The sequence below is a fragment of the Mercurialis annua genome, linkage group LG2 (assembly GCF_937616625.2).
Source record: "Mercurialis annua linkage group LG2, ddMerAnnu1.2, whole genome shotgun sequence".
In the NCBI taxonomy this organism is placed as follows: domain Eukaryota; kingdom Viridiplantae; phylum Streptophyta; class Magnoliopsida; order Malpighiales; family Euphorbiaceae; genus Mercurialis; species Mercurialis annua.
Window position 1 is genome coordinate 48351266 of NC_065571.1, and position 21588 is coordinate 48372853.

Consider the following 21588-nt stretch of genomic DNA (forward strand, 5'->3'; position numbering starts at 1 on the left):
CATTTATATTGTATCTGACCTGTTGTTTTTTTCATTTTTTTACCGGTTTATAAAACTTGACAAACATACTTACAAATATAGTAAATAAATCAAGTTTTTTTTACAGAAATACATGACTGTTTGAAAAATACGCTTTGATTGTTTTTTTATGTGTGCAAAAATATGTTTTTTTCTTTTGCAAATACATCTTTTGTAGGTTATTCGCAGACTGAAAAAAAGCGCAATTTTTTGCAAAAAAAAATATATTAAAAAATACATTCATGACGTAATTTCTTCAATAAATTATTGATTATTCTGCTAAAAAGTTCTATACTCGATCAAACTTCTCCATCAATAGCAAGCTAATTTCTTATATGAAAAAATATAGGCATGAATCTGATTCTACCAACATGTGACAAACCTTTTATAAAAAAGGAACAAAATTCAGTGTTTTAAAAAAGGTTAATCAATCAAAAGCCTCTGATCCTTAATTTTTTTTTTCAATTGCACCCTGACGTAGAAAAATCCTCTTAACCCCCCCTCCCCCCATCTGTAGATTCTTTTTCAATTATACCCCAGAATATTAAATTGGCCTCTTTTCACATGAAAATTTTAGGTTTAATCACTCAAAATCCCCCACCTTTAAACTTTTTTTCAATTACACTCTGACGTAGAAATATTTTCTCAGAACCCCCCACCTTTAGATTCTTTTTCAATTGTACCCCAAAATATTAAATTGACCTCTTTTCACATGAAATTTTTTTAAAATAATTTTTTATTTTTTAATCTATATTCTAATTAAACACTAATATTATTAAAAATGTAAAAAATTATTCTTCTTAAAATTATATCCAATTATTTTTAAAAATTAAAACCATAATTTTTTTTAATTTATGGTGCAATTGAAAACAAATATAAAGATGGGGGATGTTGAGAGGATTTTCTTACGTCAAGATGCAATTGGAATGGAATTTAAAGGTGGGAGTGTTTGAGAAAGTTTTCCAACGTCATGGTGCAATTGAAAAAAAGTTTAAAGCTGGAGGATTTTTGAGTGATTAAGCCAAAAATTTAAAATAATATTTCATTTTTAGTAGATATTCTAATTAAACACTAATATAATTAATAAGAACAAAGGGTCAACGCACCCCTTGAATTTGCGACACAGGGTCATTATATTCAGTTTTAACTTGTTTGAGCAACTACCGAAAAACTCTTCATTTTTGAGTCAGATAACCCCATATTTGTATTTTAAAAATACGTAAAATACAAATCGAAGGTGAGGGATACGAAATAGAAATTAGAAAGTTCATTAATTATTGCGATAAAATTATCCTAAATTTATTTTTTGCAATAAAAATATAAATTATGGGGTGACCCAAAAATGAAGAGTTTTAGAGTTAGTTGCTCAAATAAGTTAAAACTGGGTTAAATGGTCCTGTGTCACAAGTTTAAGGGGCGCATTGACCCTTTATTCTAATTAATAATGTAAATTTTTTTTAAATTATATCTAATAACATTTTAAAATAAAAAATCATAGAAATTTCAAATTTAGGATACAATTGAAAAAGAATTTAAAGGTGGGGGAGTTTTGAGAGCATTTTTTTACGTCAAAAATTTAAAAATAATTTAAAGGTTGGGGAATTTTGAGAGAATTTTTCAATGTGAGGATGCAATTGAAAAATAAATTAAAGGCGGAGAACTTTTGAGTGATTAGGCCTTTTAAAAACCATACTTAACTTGCAGGTCGATGCAGTTAAACCGAAGACCAACTAGTGGAGGTGCAAAAACCCAAAAAGATGGTCAAATAAGGTTGGACCAAATCAAATTGATCATTGAACCAATGTTTGAACCACCAATCAACCGGAAAATATATCGCTAACTATAATCTTTTATTTATTTAAAAAATCATCCAACCATTGAGCCAACAACCAAACCGGTAAACCATGAACTAACAGCCACACCGGTTCAGTCACCGATTTGATTTTTTTAACAGTGATTAAGCTAATTCTCAATTTTTATTAAAAGATTGAAACTGAGTGGATCTAAACTAAATATATATGTCCTAAAAAATAAAAAATAAAAATAAAATACATAAATGACATAAAATAATAATAAGCTTACATGATTATATTGGGCGGTATAACCGACTACTTAATTGCAGAAATATAAAATACGGAAATATAAATTATAATATGAACAAGTAAAGGAGGAAAAGAAAATATAGAGGGAGAAAGGAGAAGTAGAAATTTTCTAATTTTGAGAAAATTTGGTATGTCTTCCTTTAAAGAAGAGGGTCCTTTTTATAAAGAAATTGAAGTGAATACTGTAATATGAATAGTACTCTGTCTGCCACGAGATTCCTGTAGATGAATAGTACTTTGTCTACCACACTACTGTAGCATGAATAGTACTCTGTCAGCCACAAAATTTTTGTAGATGATTAATACCTTGTCTGGCATATTATTGTTGATTTTAATTATACCGTGAATAATACCCCGACTGTTAAGGAAATACTGCCGGGAAATAATGTTTTATCGCATTTTTATTTTTAATTTATTTTTAATACACCTTAATTATGCATGGACTGCCCAAACGAGTTTTCGGTTCATCAGGTTCTAATTTATTTTTAATACACCTTAATTTCTGCATGGACTGCTCAAACAAATTTTCGGCCCTTCATGTATTTTATTTAGAGGAAATTACACCATTTACCAAAAAAAATGAAAATAATTACAAAACTACATGTTGACTTTTTTCATTTACAAAAATATTAATAATATTTACAAAAGTACAAAAAAATAAAAAATAATATCAAACATACGGTGTATACTGTGGGTATAATGTCAGTATACTAATAAACTAACATTATATCAACATGATACCAAAATTATACCGACATTATACATACTGAGATTCTATTAATATTAAATAGAAATTTACCAAAATTACATCAAATCGTATACTAAAAATTAAATTAATAATATACTAAAATTATATCAACAGTATACCAAAAGTGTACACATCAAAATATACTGAAATTTTATTATTACATCAACATTACACCACATCGCATACTAAATATTAACCTAACAATATACTAAAATTATACCAACAATATACAAATTCTCTAGTTCATTTACCAACTATAGTGAAAAGTACATATAAAAAAAATATACATGTTATCAACTAGAAAAAATATATAAAAATTTATAATCGATATACCGAAAATATACTGAAATTATACCAATAATAAACCAAATATTATTTTTAAATTATTTTAGTATTCCAAAATTATACCATAATTTTACCGACATTATACAAATCGTACTTTTGTTATTAATTTTCATTTTTTGGTACTTTTGTAATTAATTTTAAATCAGTCGTATTTTTGTAAATAAAAAAAGTTTACTGGTACTTTTGTAAATATTTTTAAAATTTTAGGTATTTTTGTCATCGCCCCTTTTATTTAAACATACATAAGACTTACTAGTCTTTTTTTCTACAAAATTTTACAAGACAGATGGGAAGATCCCAAAACAATCGTTTTCGTTATCTTCTGCTAAGTTAATTGTTAGTTCCGAAGATGCTGCAAAATTTAATAAAGAAAATGATGCTTTGGATAATCCATGAACAGTTTGAAAAAGCTCCTTCATAATTGTGAAGTATTGTTCTTCTATTTTTGCTGATGCTAACAACGCGCTTGCTCTGGATTTTTGAACAAGAAGTTGTGTATGTTCTGGATTTTAATATATATATGTCTTTAAGAATCAAATTTAATTGTAATATATATTATACAATTTTAACTTTTTAAATTCATGAAAAAACTACATTTTAAAATTGAAAATCATTCAAACTGAGATTTTTAGAAATCAAAATAAATAAATTGAAGATGTAATCTAGTCGAGTCAACTCGCAAGCTACTCAAAATTGACTCAAATAATGCTCGAAATCAACTAGATTAATAATGAGCTCATGTTAATTATCGAGTCGAGTTCGAGCTTTAAAATACTCGGGTCGATAAGTTTGGGAGCCTAATCGAATTTCAGTTAATTACTTTTTAACCTTTTATTTTATTTTATATTAAAATCTGAATTTTGAATTTTTATGCGGATAATCGAGTTCGGCCGAGTCGAACTCAATCTTCAAAAATTATAACGAGTCCGAGTTTGAATTGAGTTTTGATATTTAGATCTTAGCGTCGAGTCAAACTCGAATTTGGCTGTTTCTACTCAAAACGACTAGGTTACACCCTTAAAATAAATCAAAACGATAGTTTTTTGTTTGATTCGGTTTGATTTTTTAATCGGTTCGATTCGATTCAGTTGTGTACATCCCATGAACAAATAAAAACATAACAGAACAAATTCTGCTGCATCAACGTTTCCATTACTCTTCCCTTTCAGCTCTGTTATTTCCGATCTTCTTCCGTTTCATAACCCACTAAACAAGAATCGAAACCAACCCAGCTTCATTTTCATCCCCGCCCCGCTACTTCTCAGAAATTAAATTTACAACCCCAATATTTTATCATCTTTTGCAAGCAGACCCTCTCCTTTTCTCTTTCAGGTACGATTCCAACATAAATCATCTAATAATTTATTGCACCACTGTTCCTTAATTTTTTTAATTGTTTGGCAGAGAGGAAAAGGGCTCTGCTTTGCTTTGTCAGATCAGATCCCAATTTTTGCAGGCGTTAATCGGAAGTGAAGTAATAGAAGAAAATGGGTATTTTGTTCACTAAAATGTTCACTTCAGTTTTTGGTAACAAAGAAGCTAGGATCCTTGTTCTTGGCCTTGACAATGCTGGAAAAACTACAATTCTCTGTATGTTCAGCTTTGTTTATATTTTTTGATTTCATGGGTTATTTTGGTTTTTGCTTCTGTGTAACGGGTTTTTGTTTGTTTTTGATTTGGTGCAGATCGGCTTCAGATGGGTGAAGTTGTGTCTACTATTCCAAGTTAGTACTCTACCTTTATTTATCGCTTGTGGGAGGAATTGAACCCGACCTAGCAGAGTGCTACTTAGCGCTTAGCTATAGCTCATTGGTCTAGCTTTGCTTAGTTCGTTTTCTTGAATTATGATGTTTTTTCTTTGATTGGTGAAATCAAATGTATATGAAAATGATATAATTGAAAGCGCTTATCTGTTGGGGAACTTAACACTAAGAAATTACAATGTCTTTAACAATTTCTTTATTGGTTTGTTCTGCTCGAAATTTACAAGTGATTTACTTCTTTGTCTTTTTGATGCAGCAATTGGGTTTAATGTGGAAACGGTGCAATACAATAATATCAAATTTCAAGTATGGGATCTTGGTAGGCCAATTAGACTCTTCGATCTGTTTTTTTTTTTTTTTTTTGAAGAAGCTAATTATTGATGAATGTTTATTTTAAATTGTAAGAGTTCATGCTTGGATTTGTTAGTTTGTTTTTCTTATAAAGCCGATAAAACTTGCAACTACTGAATCAGGGTTGACAACAATTTTTTAGTTACTAAGGTGCTGATTCCCATTTTTAATTATTCACAATTAGGAGATTGTGTAGATTGTAGAATAGTTCAAGTTCAATTTAGCCAAGAGAAATAAATTTGGCTTCATTGTTGTTTCAAATAGATGAATTTCCACCATGTTCAGGTACATTAGTTTGTGATTATGATTGTTTTTTTTTGTTCATTGTCCTCAAGAGATGCAATATATTATCAGTTCCACCAGGTTTCTGTGACAAGTCACAGCTCTAGTTACAAGAGACAGTTAAGGGCTCATTGTTATTCATCATCTTCCCCTATGAATTTTTATTAACTGTAACGAGTCGATTCAGAATCATTTTCATTTAAGAATGTGTTTTATGTTAGGACTTCCTTTTATCAGAATAATGTCAATTTCTTGTCCTGAAGCTCTTTTATTTCTGTGACACAGGTGGACAGACAAGTATCAGGTAACCTTTAGACCATCTTGTATTTTTTCAGAAGCAGAATCGGCATTATACTCCCTTCCTTGCTCATTTGTACCTTTCTGTTAAATTTTGATGACTAAGCAATGTTGGTGTGAAAACTTGTAGAAGCCCACACAATTTATGTTCATGATTGGCCTGGTACCTGCATATGTACAAGTTCTTGATCAACAAATTCATTATCGGCACACATCTTTTTTTTATCTTTACAATATTAAATTTATGCAAGATAGATAAACTTATTTTTTGTTCGGTTCCTGATTTAAATGCTTATTTCAGAAATTTTAGAATCTAATACCATGGCAAACAGCTTCTGTTAGATAAGGAGTACCGGTAATTTAATTGATTTACGGGTCCAGTGGGCTGGCACTTTGTCAGCTGTATTTTCATGCATAATCTACTTAAAAGATCAAAATATGAGATTTGGCACTTCCCCATTCCCGCTCAATAGTTAGTTATTTTCTAACATGAGATTTAATGATGATTGATATAATCTGTATCCTTCCCCTCCTTAAAGGGACATGGATGATCCTCTTCTAATTGTTTATTCCTCTGAGCTTGTTTCTGCTTCTTTTGCTTCTATTAGTTATTTATTGGCAATGAAATAAGTTAATTTTTATAAATAGCAAAAGCTCACTAAAGAGCTTGTTATCTGTGCCACAGACCGTATTGGAGATGCTATTTCCCTAACACTCAAGCCATCATTTATGTTGTTGATTCAAGTGACACCGATCGACTGGTGATTGCTAAAGATGAGTTCCACGCCATCCTTGAGGTATGGCTGTCTCTGATTATATTTAGTGTGTGTAGTAACTAATAACAAAGTTTGTAATAAACTCTTTTACATATCTAAATAATTGCGAAGTCTTAAAGTCGTAAACTTGTAGTGGGCAAGAATCAAACTCTTAGATAATGATTCCTTTAATGGCAACATATTTTTCCAAGTATTCAGAATTTTCTCTCCTATTATATGTGTTTTAGCATCATCGAAAATGACCTCCTGATTCTTTGATTGCCAATTCTATGCTTCGGCTATAATGAGTATTTGTAATATGACAACATGTTTTATCATATTTCTTATGGTTCCACTGTATGTATTTGTCTGTTTTGCTAGGAAGAAGAGTTAAGAGGTGCTGTTGTTCTTATATTTGCAAACAAGCAGGTTGGTGTTTTTGTATAGATGTTTATTCTTTAGAATGTGGGACGCAGAGGAACAATCTTTTGAAGTTTAACACCATTTGCAACCTAACTAAGGATTCTGGCTCTGATGGTTCAATTCTCTGTTGCCTGTCGGAAAAAATAAAATTAAAATTTATGTTCCCGCTCTTTCTGTGGACGGTTATTAGGATTCATTTTCCACTCTTTACACATTACTTTTTTTCCAGTCCATTTTTTTTAGATCTAAAGTTTTATTCATTTTAAGGCTGTTTTTGAGTATTTTACTTTGGTTTGCGCAGGATCTTCCTGGTGCACTTGATGCTGCTGCTGTTACTGAGGCTCTAGAGTTGCACAAGATTAAGAACCGTCAATGGGCAATTTTCAAAACTTCTGCCATTAAAGGAGAAGGTATCTTTGAAGGTTTGGACTGGTAAGTTTAAAGGCAATTACATTATAGATCTTTAGCAAATTAGCATTGATTTTAAAGATATTTAAGTGTAGGGACTCCATGGATATCCTTGTCCAAACAATGTGAACATGATGCATTGTAGGAGCCTCCAGTTAAATATGTTTTTCCTTCAAAGCTAGTTGGAAAGTTGAACTTACTATTATGAAAACTTGTTTCGTATGGCCATGATACAGATGTTTTGTGTGTAGTAAGAGACCAATGAAATGACTACCGTTTTTTCTTGTGTCGGTGGACAAGTTTGAGATATCAGATAAGTTTAGACCAAGGCGATCGGAGAGTTTGGTCATGTCTAGTGCTGCCTTGTAGATGTGTTAACTAGAAAACTTAGCATGTCCTGGTTATAGGAGTGGGAAAAGGAGGTAGATTTAAGGTTACATGAAAAAAAAAGGACTCATTAGTGATCTATAGTCATCTGTGCCACTTCAGCTGTTCGGGATTAAATTTTACTTAAACTTGGTTGAGAATAATGGATATTGATCTCTCAAGTTATAGACGTGGCAAGGCCCAGAAATTTATGGTTAGCTTATTTAGATCCCAAGTATCATTTTTTTTATAGGATATATTATGCATTATTGACACATGAGATCACAGCAGAAAGCTAGTGTCAAGTGGGGGCATGTTAGATATTTAAAACCAAAACAAACCAAATAAGTCGGTTCGCTTGGTTTTTGAGGTTCTGTTCAGTTTGTACCAAAAGTGAGAAATTTGTTTACTGAAAATCGAGTCGAATCAAAAAAATGTTTTTATTTTAATAATTTTTAAACAAACAAAACTGAATTTTGGTGGCGTTATTTGGGTTGGTTCGTTTTTTGCACTTCCTAGTGCCAAGTTTGCAGAAATACAACAAAATATAATTGACTGCAGTCTGGGCTTCATTTTTTTTTCCCAATAGAGATGCATATGAAATTAAAGCATTATGCCGACAAGTTTGTGATCGTGTATTTGTGTGCTGGGTTTGATTTCTAAGCATCTAGTACTTGAAATACATAATCTTGCCTGATTTTTGTTAGTTTTCAGTAAGCTAACTTTTGGAATAAATTTGGTAATTTAGGCTGAGCAATACACTCAAATCAGGAGGTGCATAACTGGTTTGTTGAAGAATAGACAGGATTGATGCTGCTGATGTGCTTCTTCTCAGCCACAATTAGAAGGAGAGATGGTTGGTGTGGTGATAGAAATTCTATTGATGTTTACCATTTTTGTTATTTGATCTTAACTCATTTTTCTCACTAATATATTTGTAAAATTTTCATTCAAGACTCCCACCCAATATTTTACTTTCTGCTCATAACTTCCACTTTTGTTCTTGTTTTTCTACCTACTGCAGTTTTTAAAGACATAGTATTGGTGTCATTTTATGTTGTAACACTTATAGATCTGGTGTTTTTCAAAAATGATAATTTAACGTCCAAACGTTACATGATTGCAGTAAAATGTTAAATATATTTCAGAATTTCATTATATATATATATATATATATATATATATATATATGAAAATAAAAATTGTCATCTAAACATCAATTTCTCACTAAAACAACAAACCACTTTTAGGCGGTGCTTCAATTCGACAAAAATGCTAGACAAAATTCAATTGAAGAGCTAGAGCAAATAAGTGGTGCTTCAAGCTATGAGATTAAACGAACATTTATTTTGTTTTTGTGAGATTGAACAACGAACAAAAGCAGCGAGATGGTATCCAGAGATCGAGTTTTTCGGTTTAGCGTTTAATGGAAATATCGAGTTGTTTGTGTAAAGATAAAATAAGGAGCTTTATTCAATCTTTGTTTAAATTGAAATCTTTAGCTCACCAACTATCCGATTAAAATAAATTTGCTCTGAAATAGGGAAAAACACTAATTTAATATGTTTTAAATACTTTAAACACCAATTTAAATAACAAAAATACTCCCGAACACTCAAATAGAAGAATTTTAAAAGTCTGGATACTAGTGGTGTAACTTTTCCTAAGTTTATTAATTTGTATATAAATACTTTTTTATTAAATAATATTTGATAAATATTTTTCCTTTAGTAAATTATATTATATTATGTGTATAAATTAGACAATCATAAAGATGAGACATGTTGATATATATATAATTAAGCAATCATAAAGATGAGACATGTTGCAATATATTATATATATAATATATGTCCAATTGTAAATATTAATTAGAGGTAATTAGACCAGACACGTTCAAAACCCAAATTATTCTCACTTTGGTTTCCTTGCAAAATTACGATGCGCTTTCATTTCCTTTTGATTTTGTGCTTTTTGTTATCTAATTTACTGTTATGTTTCTTCTCCCTTTTCGCCTTATAACGATTTCAATCCAAATTGAACCAGCAATTTTCTACTTTCTGATGGTAGTCTTTATTATTTTGCCGGAAATATTTGGGAGTTAACGCCGCAGCTGCCGTTGAGCCTGCACCGCCTCCAGATCTTCCGCCGCGAACGCCATTACGCGGTGCTCGTGTGCACTTCTCAAAATTCTGAAGATGCGATTGAGGTATTTCTATTCTCCGATCAGTCGTTGTTGAAGAATGATGCAACAAGATTTCCTTTCGTTTAATTGAAATCGAATTTATTCTAATTTTGTTGTTATTTTTACTATTTCCAGTTCCAAATGGTTAGATTTGTTGGTTTAATTGATCTCGAATTTTACCTAATTTTGCCTTGCAATAGGTATTTGATTTGTGATATTGCAGATAAGGAAGAATGTTGTGATAAGACTTCCTTTCGTTGATGCATTTCTGTTGAAAATTATTTTCCTTTTCCCATTTTAGTTAATTCAGAGCTTTGTTAAAGTGCTGATTGTAAATTAATGTCCAACTGTTGGTTTCTCATTTTCTTGGTAAGACCTATTCTACTTCTATCTCATCATGATGCTTCAAATTCATTTTTTGATGTAGGCAAAAATAAGAGTATGAAGTCACAATTCAATGAAACTCTCTATTCCAATGATGCTACAACAGAGAGATTCGAATTGAAAAAAAATGGAGTCTCTTCCGAAAGAGAAAAATCAAACGCATTATGTTTTGCGATTTTATTTTGTAATTTATGATTGTAATATTTTTGTTGTTGGTTTACCAATGGTTTACTAATAATAAACCAGTAATTTTAGTTTTAGTAATACTGTTAGTAAACCTTAAGTTAACTGTTGGTAAATTTATAATTATTTTTTAACGATACTCTTGATTGTTTATGTATTTTTTCACTTGTGTATTTGTAATAATGGTGTACTACTGGTACACAAATAATTTTAGTAAATTAAATAATAATTTATTTTAATATTTTATAATTTAAAAATAAAAGATAGTAATTTGATTTTTAAAGAAACTGATAGAAGACCATTAGTAAAATATTAATGAACTTACAGTGAACAGATGTTTAGTAAACCATTAGTAAACTATTAGTAAACTGAAATCGTATTTTTGCAAATGAAAAAAATATTTTTGTAATTTTTTTTTGTCAATCCGTAAATTTTAACTAATTTTGATCAAAAGGTATTTTTGAAAATAATTAGGTGTTTGATAGGTATTTGTCTAAAAATCCCTATTAATTAGCTATCATAACTCCTAATCTGATAGAGGCAAAAAGACCAGAATTCTTTAATAAACCACGAGGTTGAAAACTAGCTAGGAATTAAATTCATATAAAATAATCAGCACAAAATTTTGTGAAAACTGCGAGGGTTTTTTTATACCTTTTGCTAAAATTTGTATTTTTGTGAAAATTATGAGGTTTTTTTTTGTACCTTTTGCCAAAATTTCATGTCATAACTGAAATGCAAAACTTATAGGGTTATGTCATAATATAGGGTTATTAGCCAAAATGGTACCTAACCTTTATCCCTTGTATCAAAATAGTATCCAACCTTTATTCAAGTGAGCTTTTTGTAACTGAATTTTTTTTGTAATTCACGAGAAGTTGAGTATCCTTTTTATAACAACATAAACTTTTTTTATAATAGAAGGTATAATTTGATGATCTTTTTGTAACAAAATAAAATTTAGTACCCTTTTTATGATAATAGGTAATCAGTAATCCAACAAATTTACTATTTGATATAACACTTGAATAAAATTTATTACTAGACTTATTATAGATGGTTTCTGTTTTATTTTCTTTGTTCAGAAATTATGAATATTTAATTTTTTTTTGGCCAGATTTATGTCAGTGTTTTTTAATTTTTATTTAAATTAAATATTAATTTGATTTGACTTAGGATTAGTCTTCAAAAACTGCTGGCATCATCTATCCGTAAAAAAGAATGAAGATTCAATACTGCAATCCTTACCTTTATTGTTAATCCCAATCCTAATAGGACAGTAACTTAGGGTTTTCTTTGTCTCTCCCTATATATAGCATTCTGATGCACCAAGAAGTTTTTATTGAGCAAAGATCAATTCACAATGAGTAATATTCCAAGTGAAATAATGATAGAAATCCTTTCAAGACTGCCGGTGAAGTCTGTGGTTAGATTTAAGTGTGTTTGCAGATCATGGCGATCTCTGCTTAGCCATCCTGATTTTGCAAGAAAGCATTATACGAATAACAACAACGAGGACGACATCAATTCTTTCCTTGTTTTTAACAGCGCCTCCTCTTATCGTCGGGCGGAATTTTCGTGGTCGAATGGCGAAAAAGATGGCGAAAAATTATTAGAATCAGCAACGATGAGACCGATCAACGATAAGCTGCATGCTGAAGTGAAAAGCTTAAAGAAGGCTGAGATCATGAATTCTTGTGATGGCATCTTATGTTTGGTTCTTCGTGTGGAACGCGCAGTGGTGCTATGGAATCCATGCATTAATGAATATCTGAGCTTGCCTCCGCCTGAGTCGTTCGATTTTGACAACGATATATTCGGATTTGGTTACGACTCTCGCAGTCATATTTATAAGGTGGTTAGACCTCTGGCCACACACCACAGGTGGCCTTGTCGCCCGGCTCTTCAAGTCTTGAATGTAAATAATAGCTCCTCGTGGAGAAGTGTTCATAACCATTTTCCATCCATGCGTATTTTCAAGCCTAGCATGTTACTTCCAAGGCCGGAGACACAAGTTCATCTTAAAGGAAGTCTATATTGGATAGCTATCCTTCCCGAGAGGGGGGCGTTATTAGTTCGTTTCGACCTATCAGAGGAGAGATTCTGGAAAGTTCCGTCGCCTTTCCAGCTATCGGGTTTATACTTTTATTTATGCAGTTTAGGAGGAGAGCTTTGTGTAGTATATAGACTAAGCACGCGATCAGATTCTCTTGATATTTGGGTTATGAAAGAAGAAGAAAAATGGACTAGATTGTTTACAGTTCCGTTTTTCAACAGGTTGGGATCCATGAATGATTATTTTACGCCGGATTACTATTATACTTACGAAACACTGCCTTATGATTGTTTCCGACCATGTTTCTTCTTTAACAACACTAACGAAGTTGTGATCCAATGCAATTTGGTTAAAGATTCATACCTTACCCATAGAGATTATATGTATGGCTATGAGAAGATGTTATTAGTGTACAATTTCCAAAGGAATTGTTACAGAAGGATTAACATTATTGGTGATCCGCATTGGGTTCAATCAATTGCTTATACCCAGACTCTAATTTCACCGTTTTCCTTCACCTCCACACACATCTCCATGCCCATCATTTAGTTACAGAGGATCATTATTCTTTTTTTACAAGTGTAACATATTTTTTATGAAATCAAATATTTTGTTAAGTTTGTGCAAGCTCAATTCATAATTGATAATTCGTTTAGTTGGGTTTCCGTCAATAAAAAACATGGTTCATTTGAATCAAAAATATGCTTTGGTCGCAGGAAATCAAAAAATATGCACAGGGTTAGAAACGTACTATGAACAGATTATGTGTACCCCTAATTTGGTGCTTCACATGGAACTTCTCTGCTAATATCTATTGTATCTTACTTTTTCAGGAATGAAACTTGCAGCTGAGATTGGAACTCCATAAATTGGTTTGTTTGTTTTGGAAGTAGTGTAATTTAATAACGAAAGAGGTATCTGGTGGCTCATGATTCTTGCAGGGTAGACAGGGTGCTGCACAAAAGATAAGTTTAAGTATCAATTTGAAATTCAGGCCACCATGTCTCCTCCGCAACCACCCAGGCTGGGTCTGTAATGTTACATTTCGTGTATCATGAATATGCTGAAAACATGTTAATCTATTAGGTGATATTAGATTTCATGTATTCATGTTTTTTTTTCTTCTAGGATTCTGCCATTTGTATTAGCTCAGAGAAAGTGATTATTTTCAAGTTGCATGCCTCGCTAGGGAGCAGAGGTATTGTTTGAACTTGGCTTATCTAGCCATGGATGCTATCGGATTGTAATATAGGTTCGGTTTCAAGTTAATGTTGCCCTTTTGTTATTCTAGTTAATTATTTGTTAGGACCTTATTACTACATATTTCCTTACCTAAAATGCAGTAGGTGAACGCACTACTTTCATCAGCTAATTGATGCACATGCAAATATACAATATCGTGATTAAATAATAAAAAGTAGAGAAAATTATACCATATGATTCAATTTGGAAAATCTTTATGTTAGTGACTCAGAAAAATAATTTTTACAGAAATCTCTCAATTTTAAAAATTCATTTGCATCGTATACCTCATTCTGTTTTTTTTACTTTTCTAACCCTCACTCACTGTAGGAACTGGAAATTATGAATGGAGATTAGATGTAATTGGTTGATGAGTGGATCAGAGGTAGTCTTACTAACGCTTGCCGTTCGATTATCGGACTGTTAGTGGCGATGATGTTCATCCAACGTAAGAAGACTAATGGTTTTTTTGTGGTTGTTGTAGATCCGACTGTAATTTGTCGGCGGTGGTTGGTCGGCGGCTGCCAATGGTTCCTCCACTGATAATCTTATAAAATAAAAATTGCTTCTGTAGAAAGTATGTTGTTATTTACTGCTATTAAAGCAATTAGTGTTCTTCAAACACTGATTTTTGCAGGGCTGTTTCCGACGGTTGTCATATTTTTCTTAATTTGCATCACTAAACCTTTATTGTTATAGTCTTACAGTAATAATAATTTACAATTAATTTTTTAATTTTACAATTGATTGGTTGATGTTGTCTATTTTTAATTTAATTGAAGTTTTTTGTTTATTGATAGAGAGAAATTTGAAGGTCAAGAGTTTCACCGGAAAATAGAGGGCCACTGTTCAACCGTTCTTTTATCTTTTTGAACAACAGTGCTTGCTTCTCTATTCTCAAATGAATAGCTTGTTTTAGTAGGAGATTCATATTATTAGTGTTCTTCAGGAGCTAGAATTTCATAGCGGTGGCAAGAAGCAGAGAAACCCACGATGATAGCACTAACTATGGATTAACTGATATTTCAAGTGAAGCTTTTAAGCGAGTTTGTGTACATCCTCTTGATTTTGAAGTCTGATAATAAATTTTTATTTGGAAACTGATAATAAATAATTTTATTTAAGTAGGAATATGTATATTCAAGAACCAATAATAAACATTGTCTTATGTGTTATTAGCAGTGTCCATTATGCAGGTATTGAGAATTCAATGATGGCTTTATTTATGGATGGACAAATATTTCCAGATTATATTCATTTACTAGGTGATTATGTTTATGGTGGCAACTTTTCTGCTTTTGGATTCTCATGTTGGTTAACTGATTTTTTTGTTGATTAATCAATTGTTTACTAATGTGAATCTAATGTGAACCAAAAATTAACCTAATGTGAACCTGATGTGAACCTATATCAACTGAACTCATCAATTCATTCTTTTATACTATTTGTCTTACTACTCTTTACAATCTTAACAAACATCTTATATAGAGAGAATTTTGAGATTTAATGTAATCTACAAATTGAATATCTCTTTTAAGTGAAATGTATTCGACAAACAATCTATAAAACTGAAAATCAACCTGATGTGAACCTATATAAACCTAATTACCTTAATTCAGGTTTTTTGTAAAATTTGTATTACTACTCTTTACAATCGTAACTAACATTTTATATAAATAAAATTTTGAGATTTAATGTAATATACAAATTGAATATCTCTTTTTAAAGAAATGTATCTGATAGTAAAATCAACCTAATATGAACCTGATATGAACCTATATCAACTGAACTATCTTAATTCATTTTTTATAAAATTTGATTTGCTGCTCTTTACAATTATTTGATATATTATATAGAGAGATCTTGAGATATAGTTTATTATAAGAATTAAATAACTGTTTTTGAGTGAAATGTAATTGACATTCTATAAAATTTAAAAGTAACCTGATATGAAGCGGATGTGAACTTATATCAACTGAAGTAGTTTAATTCAATTTTTAATAACATTTGTCTTGTTGTTATTTACAATCTTAAATGCCATTTTAAAAAAGAGAATTTTAAAATTTAGTGTAATCTACAAATTACATATCTCTTTTAAGTGTACTGTATTTGACAGTTTATAAAACCGAAAATCAATTTGATGTTAACATGATTTGAACCTATATCAACTAAACTATTTTAATTTTTATTTATAAATTTTTTTTGCTGATCTATACTGTAATATCCCGGAAAATTTTAAAATTTAAGTTGCGAATTCCGGTAGCATTTTAGTAGTTTACGTAAATTAAAATCGTTTTGTGATTGGATTCGAAAATGGGTTAATTCTAGTCCGGGTTTCGAAAAGGGTTAATTAAAGTCCGGGTTTCGAATATATATTTTTTTTTAAAAAAAAGTCCGGGTTGGGTTTCGGTCCAACCAGAATTGGTTGGATCAGGTCTCGTTGAACCGAGACCTGGTCTCGTAAGAGAATGCAGGTCTCGTACGAGACCTGCGTTTTTGAAGCAGGTCTCGTTCGAGACCTGCGTTTTTGAAGCAGGTCTCGTTCGAGACCCACAGGTCTCGTTCGAGACCCACAGGTCTCGTTCGAGACCTGTTCTTATTTAGCAGGTCTCGTTCAAGACCTGCTAACGAGAATGAAGGGGGCAGTTTTTCCCCCTGATTTCTCGAGATCCCTTCGGTTTTTGAACTCAAATCCTAAATCAAATATCTACACCACACTTTGAAGTAAACCCTAGCCGAATTACTTTGCTCTCAAGACCCTCACATCTCCTCCATTCTTCCTCTCATTCCATCGCAAAAATTCAGGTTTGTTGTTAAGAAAATTTCAGTTTTTCTCAAAATCGACATCTTCGTTCATAGCTGATATCTCTTTCGTTTCAGAACCGAAATAGGTTCCGCTTCCTTCCAGTGATAGAAGACTCACGTATCTACAAATCCCAACGTTTCGTTTGTCAAACGGTACGTAAACGAACCCGTATCAATCGCCGCCGTTTTACCGTTTTCTGGAAATTTTATATTTTGATTCTAATCGACATCTCTGAAATTTAATTCGTTCCACAGCCGTTCGGAGGTCGAAATCAGTTCCGTTTGTTTCCCGTGAAAGTAGACTCACGCATCTACGTTTCTATACCTTTCGTTCATCAAACGGTACGTAAACAAACTCGTAATGATCACCGTCGTCTCACCGTTGTTGATTGTTATTAACTGCCACAATTTTTTTTATTATTGTTCTGCCGAATTATCTGATTCCTTTGGCTATGATTCTACTAGTTAGTGATTTTAAATCCTTGAGAATGTCAGTTGTTATTTGATTAATCTCGGTTTGAAGTTTGTCTCACGGTTTCAGTTGTTATTTGATTTGGAAGTTTGATGTTTATATTGTTGTTTTTGCAATTCATGATGAAGTTGGCGGTTTGGATTTTGTTTGAATTATAATGATGCTATTGGTCATAGGTGTTGGCCATGATTTTGGGTTTCTGTTTGTTCAAAAATTTGCTGGGGTAAATTTAGTTGTTTCAATTTGTTTGGCAAAGGATTGAAGTGTTCACTTTAATTGACGGGGTTCAAATTGGTTTGGTATGTTTAAATGAAAGTGATGGTTAATTAACTAGTGTGATCCCTAGGTTGTTTTGGTTTAAACAAATTGATTCTTTAAGTTTAGTTTTAATTAATCACTTCTATTTTGTAATTGATTTTAATTTTAATCAACAGATTTATTTTTGACTTATAATTTGGCAATTTAATAATACTATTATTTATGATTTTAAGGGGCATCATTATTTTAAATCTAGAATTTATATTAATCATATTAAATTTTAAATGGTTTTAAATTAAATTATTTAATTTGACTATCATAAATGGGAACTTGATATTTATATCTAATCTATTATTTTACAAATTTTGGATTAGCGTGCCAATTGAGCTAAATTTATAATTTAGCCTTTTATTTATTTATTGATTTATTTAATGAGATATTTTGCCGGTAACTTTTGATTACTTGGGTTTCAAGCTATTGAGTTCCATTTAAATATTAATTAATATTTTATTTTAATTATAAGTATAAATTGTGGTTTATAATTATGGAATATCAGTTGGGTCGGTTTAGAGTTGGGTCACGACATGTGGGTTTAACTTGGTAGTTTTGAGAAAACTCGGTTAACCCACTATTTGAGGAATTGATTTTATTTATCAATTAAATATTATTTTAATAATATTTTCGGATGGGATTTAAGTGCGAACTCAATAGTCTTGAATTAATTACGGCATTATAAATTATTTGAGAATTGTGTTTCTCTGTGATTTATCTGGTTATTTAATTGTGCTAGTCCTACGTGGTGTCTAGTAATCTTAGAGTTAGGGGTCGTACGAATTTTAACCTATTTATTATTTTAAATCCGTCGACTGCTCGTGCTTCGGAGTCTACGCAGGGTTAGCTGTCACGACCCAATTTCATGAATCGTGACCGGCGCTAGGGTATGGGTATGGTTGTACCAAAACCCGTAGCAAGCCTTGCGGAAATCAAATAAACATTTAAACCTGCAGAAAACTGCTCGGGGGCAACCGAGACTCCAACCTAAGTCTAGCAATTTATAATACAGTTCTAATATAAATAACTTAAGTAGCTGAAATATTCCACAACATGCCTTAAATATAATAATAAAATATTCCAGTGTAAATATGCCAATAATAAATAATCGGTCTAATCGACAATCCCAATGCAATAACAAATGTAATATATAAACTAGTTCTACTGCGGTCTAAGAGTTTGAAAACAGAAACTAGTTTAATAACATAAAAACCTCCGATGAATCAAAAGAATCGGAGTGGACCAGCTTTCAAATCATAAACCTGGAAAATTTGGGAAAACAACGGGGTCAGATATACTGAGATGAGTTCGCAATACTATTTACATTTATTAAGTTTAAAACCTTTAAATCAAAACATTTTTATACTAATATAATATGATTATGGAAAAACAGTATTGAAATGATCCCACCGTAAGTATGACATAGCATACCGATAAACCCAGAGCGGACGGGAACAAATCCTCGTCATATAAATATACCAGCGTAAGCAAGACTTTAGTCTGCCGTTTCCCAGAGTACTCACCGGTGCACACAGTCTCGATACAAGCCTATCGAGTAGCTCGTTTCAATCCAGATCCATAATCCGTAAAAAAACAGTTCACAAACATTTATAATATTAAAATATGATGCGCTACTTAATAAAGCGGTAAATAGCACTACAAACTCACTGCTTGCTTATCCACCTGAAACTTCGGCAAACAGCTAATCCTGGTTCGACTCCGGAGCGCGAGTAATCGAAGAGTCTAAAAATAAATCATACATTAAAATTGCTCCAACCCCTAACTCTAAGAATACTAGACGTCACGTAGGACTAACACATATAATAAGCCAGATAAGTCACAAAGAAACATCATCTCGAATAAATTATATTGCCGTAAATAAATCAAGCCTATTGAGTTCATATTTAAAAATCACCCGAAAATATTAATTAAATAATATTTAATTAATAAATAAAATCCTTTCCTCAAATAGTGGGATAGCCGAGTTTCTTAAAACTACCAAGCTAATTCCACATGTCGGGCAACTCAAGTCTAACCCGACCCAACCATAAAATCAGAGTTATAAACCATAGTTTATAATTTAATATTTACTAAAATATTAATCGACATTAAAATAGAACTCAATAGCTTGAAACCCAAGTAATTAATATTACCGGCAATTATCTCAATAAATTAAATAATAAAATAAAGCTAAAATGTAAATTTAATTCCAAAGGCATTCTAAGCAAAAAAAATATCAATTTAACAATTAAATAACAATTAAATAATAATTAATTATAATTATTAATTTAATTTTTAAATATTCAAATATTATTTTTATGCCTTAAAAATAATATTATTAATTTGAAAACTTTTAAATAAAATAAAATCCCCAAATTTTTATTTAATACAGTCAATTATAAAATCGCATAAAATCCATAATGAGTTTAATATTAATTTAAATTTAAAAATATTAAAGCCCAAAGTAATTTCAAATTATAAATAATAATATTATTTAAACCGCTAATTAATAAGTCAAAATCAATTTCGTTAAATTAAAGTCAAAGTCATTACCAAATAGTTATTAAAATAAGTTTAGGAACTCTTTAATTTAAGTCACAAAAATCTAGTGACCAAATCCACCAATTAGCCAAAATAAAATCAAAACATCAAATAGCAAAGTGACACCTCCTCATCTTCTCCATTTAGCATGTCACTTGCAACCCATATATACAAAATGCAAAAAAAATGAAAACGCAGCAACTGCAACTCAAAACCGAAGCCATTAATTCATAAAATTCTCATAATTTCTTATCAAACCTAATGATCATATTGATATTACAAGACGTGGATGATCAAGCAAGGACCGAATCTCGTTTTTAACAAAGACAGTCAAGAAAAAAAAAAACATGAAAACCGAAACGAAGCCAAAGCAAAACCATCAACGAACAAAACCGGAGACAACACATAACCTAAAGCTTAAACAAGTTCTTTATTCAATATGTATTAAACCCTTAAACACAAACTAAACAGAATCATAGTTTAGGATTTGAAAATTGAATCGGCAGTAACAATATTTCAAAACAAACTCAGAATTGAACAAATAAGTACGGTGAGATGGCGGCGATTACTACGGGTTCGTTTACGTACCGTTTGACGAACGAAAGATGTAGAAACGTAGATGCGTGAGTCTACTTTCACGGGAAACAAACGGAATTAATTTCGACCTCCGAACGGCTGCCAAACGAATTAAATTTCAGAGATGTCGATTTAACATCAAAACAGAATTTTCTTAAAAACGGTAAAACAGCGGCAATTGATACGAGAAATATAACGTACCGTTTTACGAAACGAAGGTTGGGATTTGTAGATGCGTGAGTCTTCTTCGACTGGAACATTTCGGAACTGAAAATAACGTTCGGACGAGTGAGAACGATCCAGAAAACGAAAGGGTCGTTTTCAGCCAAAACAGAAATTAAAGGTTTCAAAAACTCACCTACGGCAGCAACTTCGGAAGGGGTTTTGATCGATGATTTCTCAGCGAAAAAGGGAAAAGATGGCGGCTAGGGTTAGTTTGAAGAGTGGTGAAGATATTTGATTTAGAAAGCGTTTTTAAAATGCTTATAGATTGAGAGAAATCAGGGGGCGAAACTGCCCCCTGAAATCTCGCAGCAGGGAGACCTGCTGGTTTACACAGGTCTCGTTTGAACTTGGTTGAACGAGACCTGGTCCAACCAATTCTAGTTGGACCGAAACCCAACCCGAATAATTAATTTTTTTTTAAATATATATTTTCAAAACCCAGACTTTAATCAACCCTTTTCGAAACCCGGACTAAAATGACTAAAATTAACCCATTCTCGAATCCAATCACAAAACGAGTTTAATTTACGTAAACTACTAAAATGTTACCGGAACTCGCAACTTAATTTTTTTTTAAAATTTTTTTACGGGATATTACATTAGCTGTTTGCCAAGATCACGTGGATAAGCAAGCAGTGAGTTTGTAGTGCTATTTACCGCTTTATTAAGTACCGCATCATATTTTAATATTATAAATGTTTGTGAACTGTTTTTACGGATTATGAATCTGGATTGAAACGAGCTACTCGATA

At 31.4% G+C, this 21588-nt stretch overlaps 2 protein-coding genes and 1 long non-coding RNA gene across 3 annotated transcripts; all 3 read left to right on the forward strand.

Annotated features, from left to right (window-relative positions):
• The first annotated feature begins 4340 nt into the window (after window positions 1-4340).
• Window positions 4341-8812, forward strand: LOC126670062 (ADP-ribosylation factor 1-like). The gene is made up of 9 exons (XM_050363717.2): window positions 4341-4545; window positions 4618-4803; window positions 4899-4937; window positions 5233-5295; window positions 5895-5913; window positions 6592-6703; window positions 7043-7090; window positions 7386-7516; window positions 8607-8812. Exons 2-9 carry the CDS (start codon window positions 4701-4703, stop codon window positions 8638-8640), a joined length of 549 nt encoding a protein of 182 aa, XP_050219674.1. The 5' UTR covers window positions 4341-4545; window positions 4618-4700; the 3' UTR covers window positions 8641-8812.
• Window positions 8813-11892: 3080 nt separating this feature from the next.
• On the forward strand, window positions 11893-13289 carry LOC126669936 (F-box/kelch-repeat protein At3g23880-like). The gene has a single exon (XM_050363580.2). It carries the CDS (start codon window positions 11974-11976, stop codon window positions 13213-13215), a length of 1242 nt encoding a protein of 413 aa, XP_050219537.1. The 5' UTR covers window positions 11893-11973; the 3' UTR covers window positions 13216-13289.
• Window positions 13290-13745: 456 nt separating this feature from the next.
• Window positions 13746-15159, forward strand: LOC126669982 (uncharacterized). Its single transcript, XR_007638601.1, has 2 exons — window positions 13746-14293; window positions 14393-15159. It is a non-coding gene; the product is annotated as an uncharacterized LOC126669982 (long non-coding RNA).
• The last annotated feature ends 6429 nt before the right edge of the window (window positions 15160-21588 follow it).

Coding starts and splice junctions, on each gene's coding strand:
- LOC126670062 (XM_050363717.2), top strand. CDS start 4,701: ATGGGTATTTTGTTCACTAAAATGTTCACTTCAGTTTTTGGTAACAAA. Junction 6,704..7,042: donor AGTTCCACGCCATCCTTGAG/GTATGGCTGTCT, acceptor CTGTTTTGCTAG/GAAGAAGAGTTAAGAGGTGC. Junction 7,091..7,385: donor TTATATTTGCAAACAAGCAG/GTTGGTGTTTTT, acceptor TGGTTTGCGCAG/GATCTTCCTGGTGCACTTGA.
- LOC126669936 (XM_050363580.2), top strand. CDS start 11,974: ATGAGTAATATTCCAAGTGAAATAATGATAGAAATCCTTTCAAGACTG.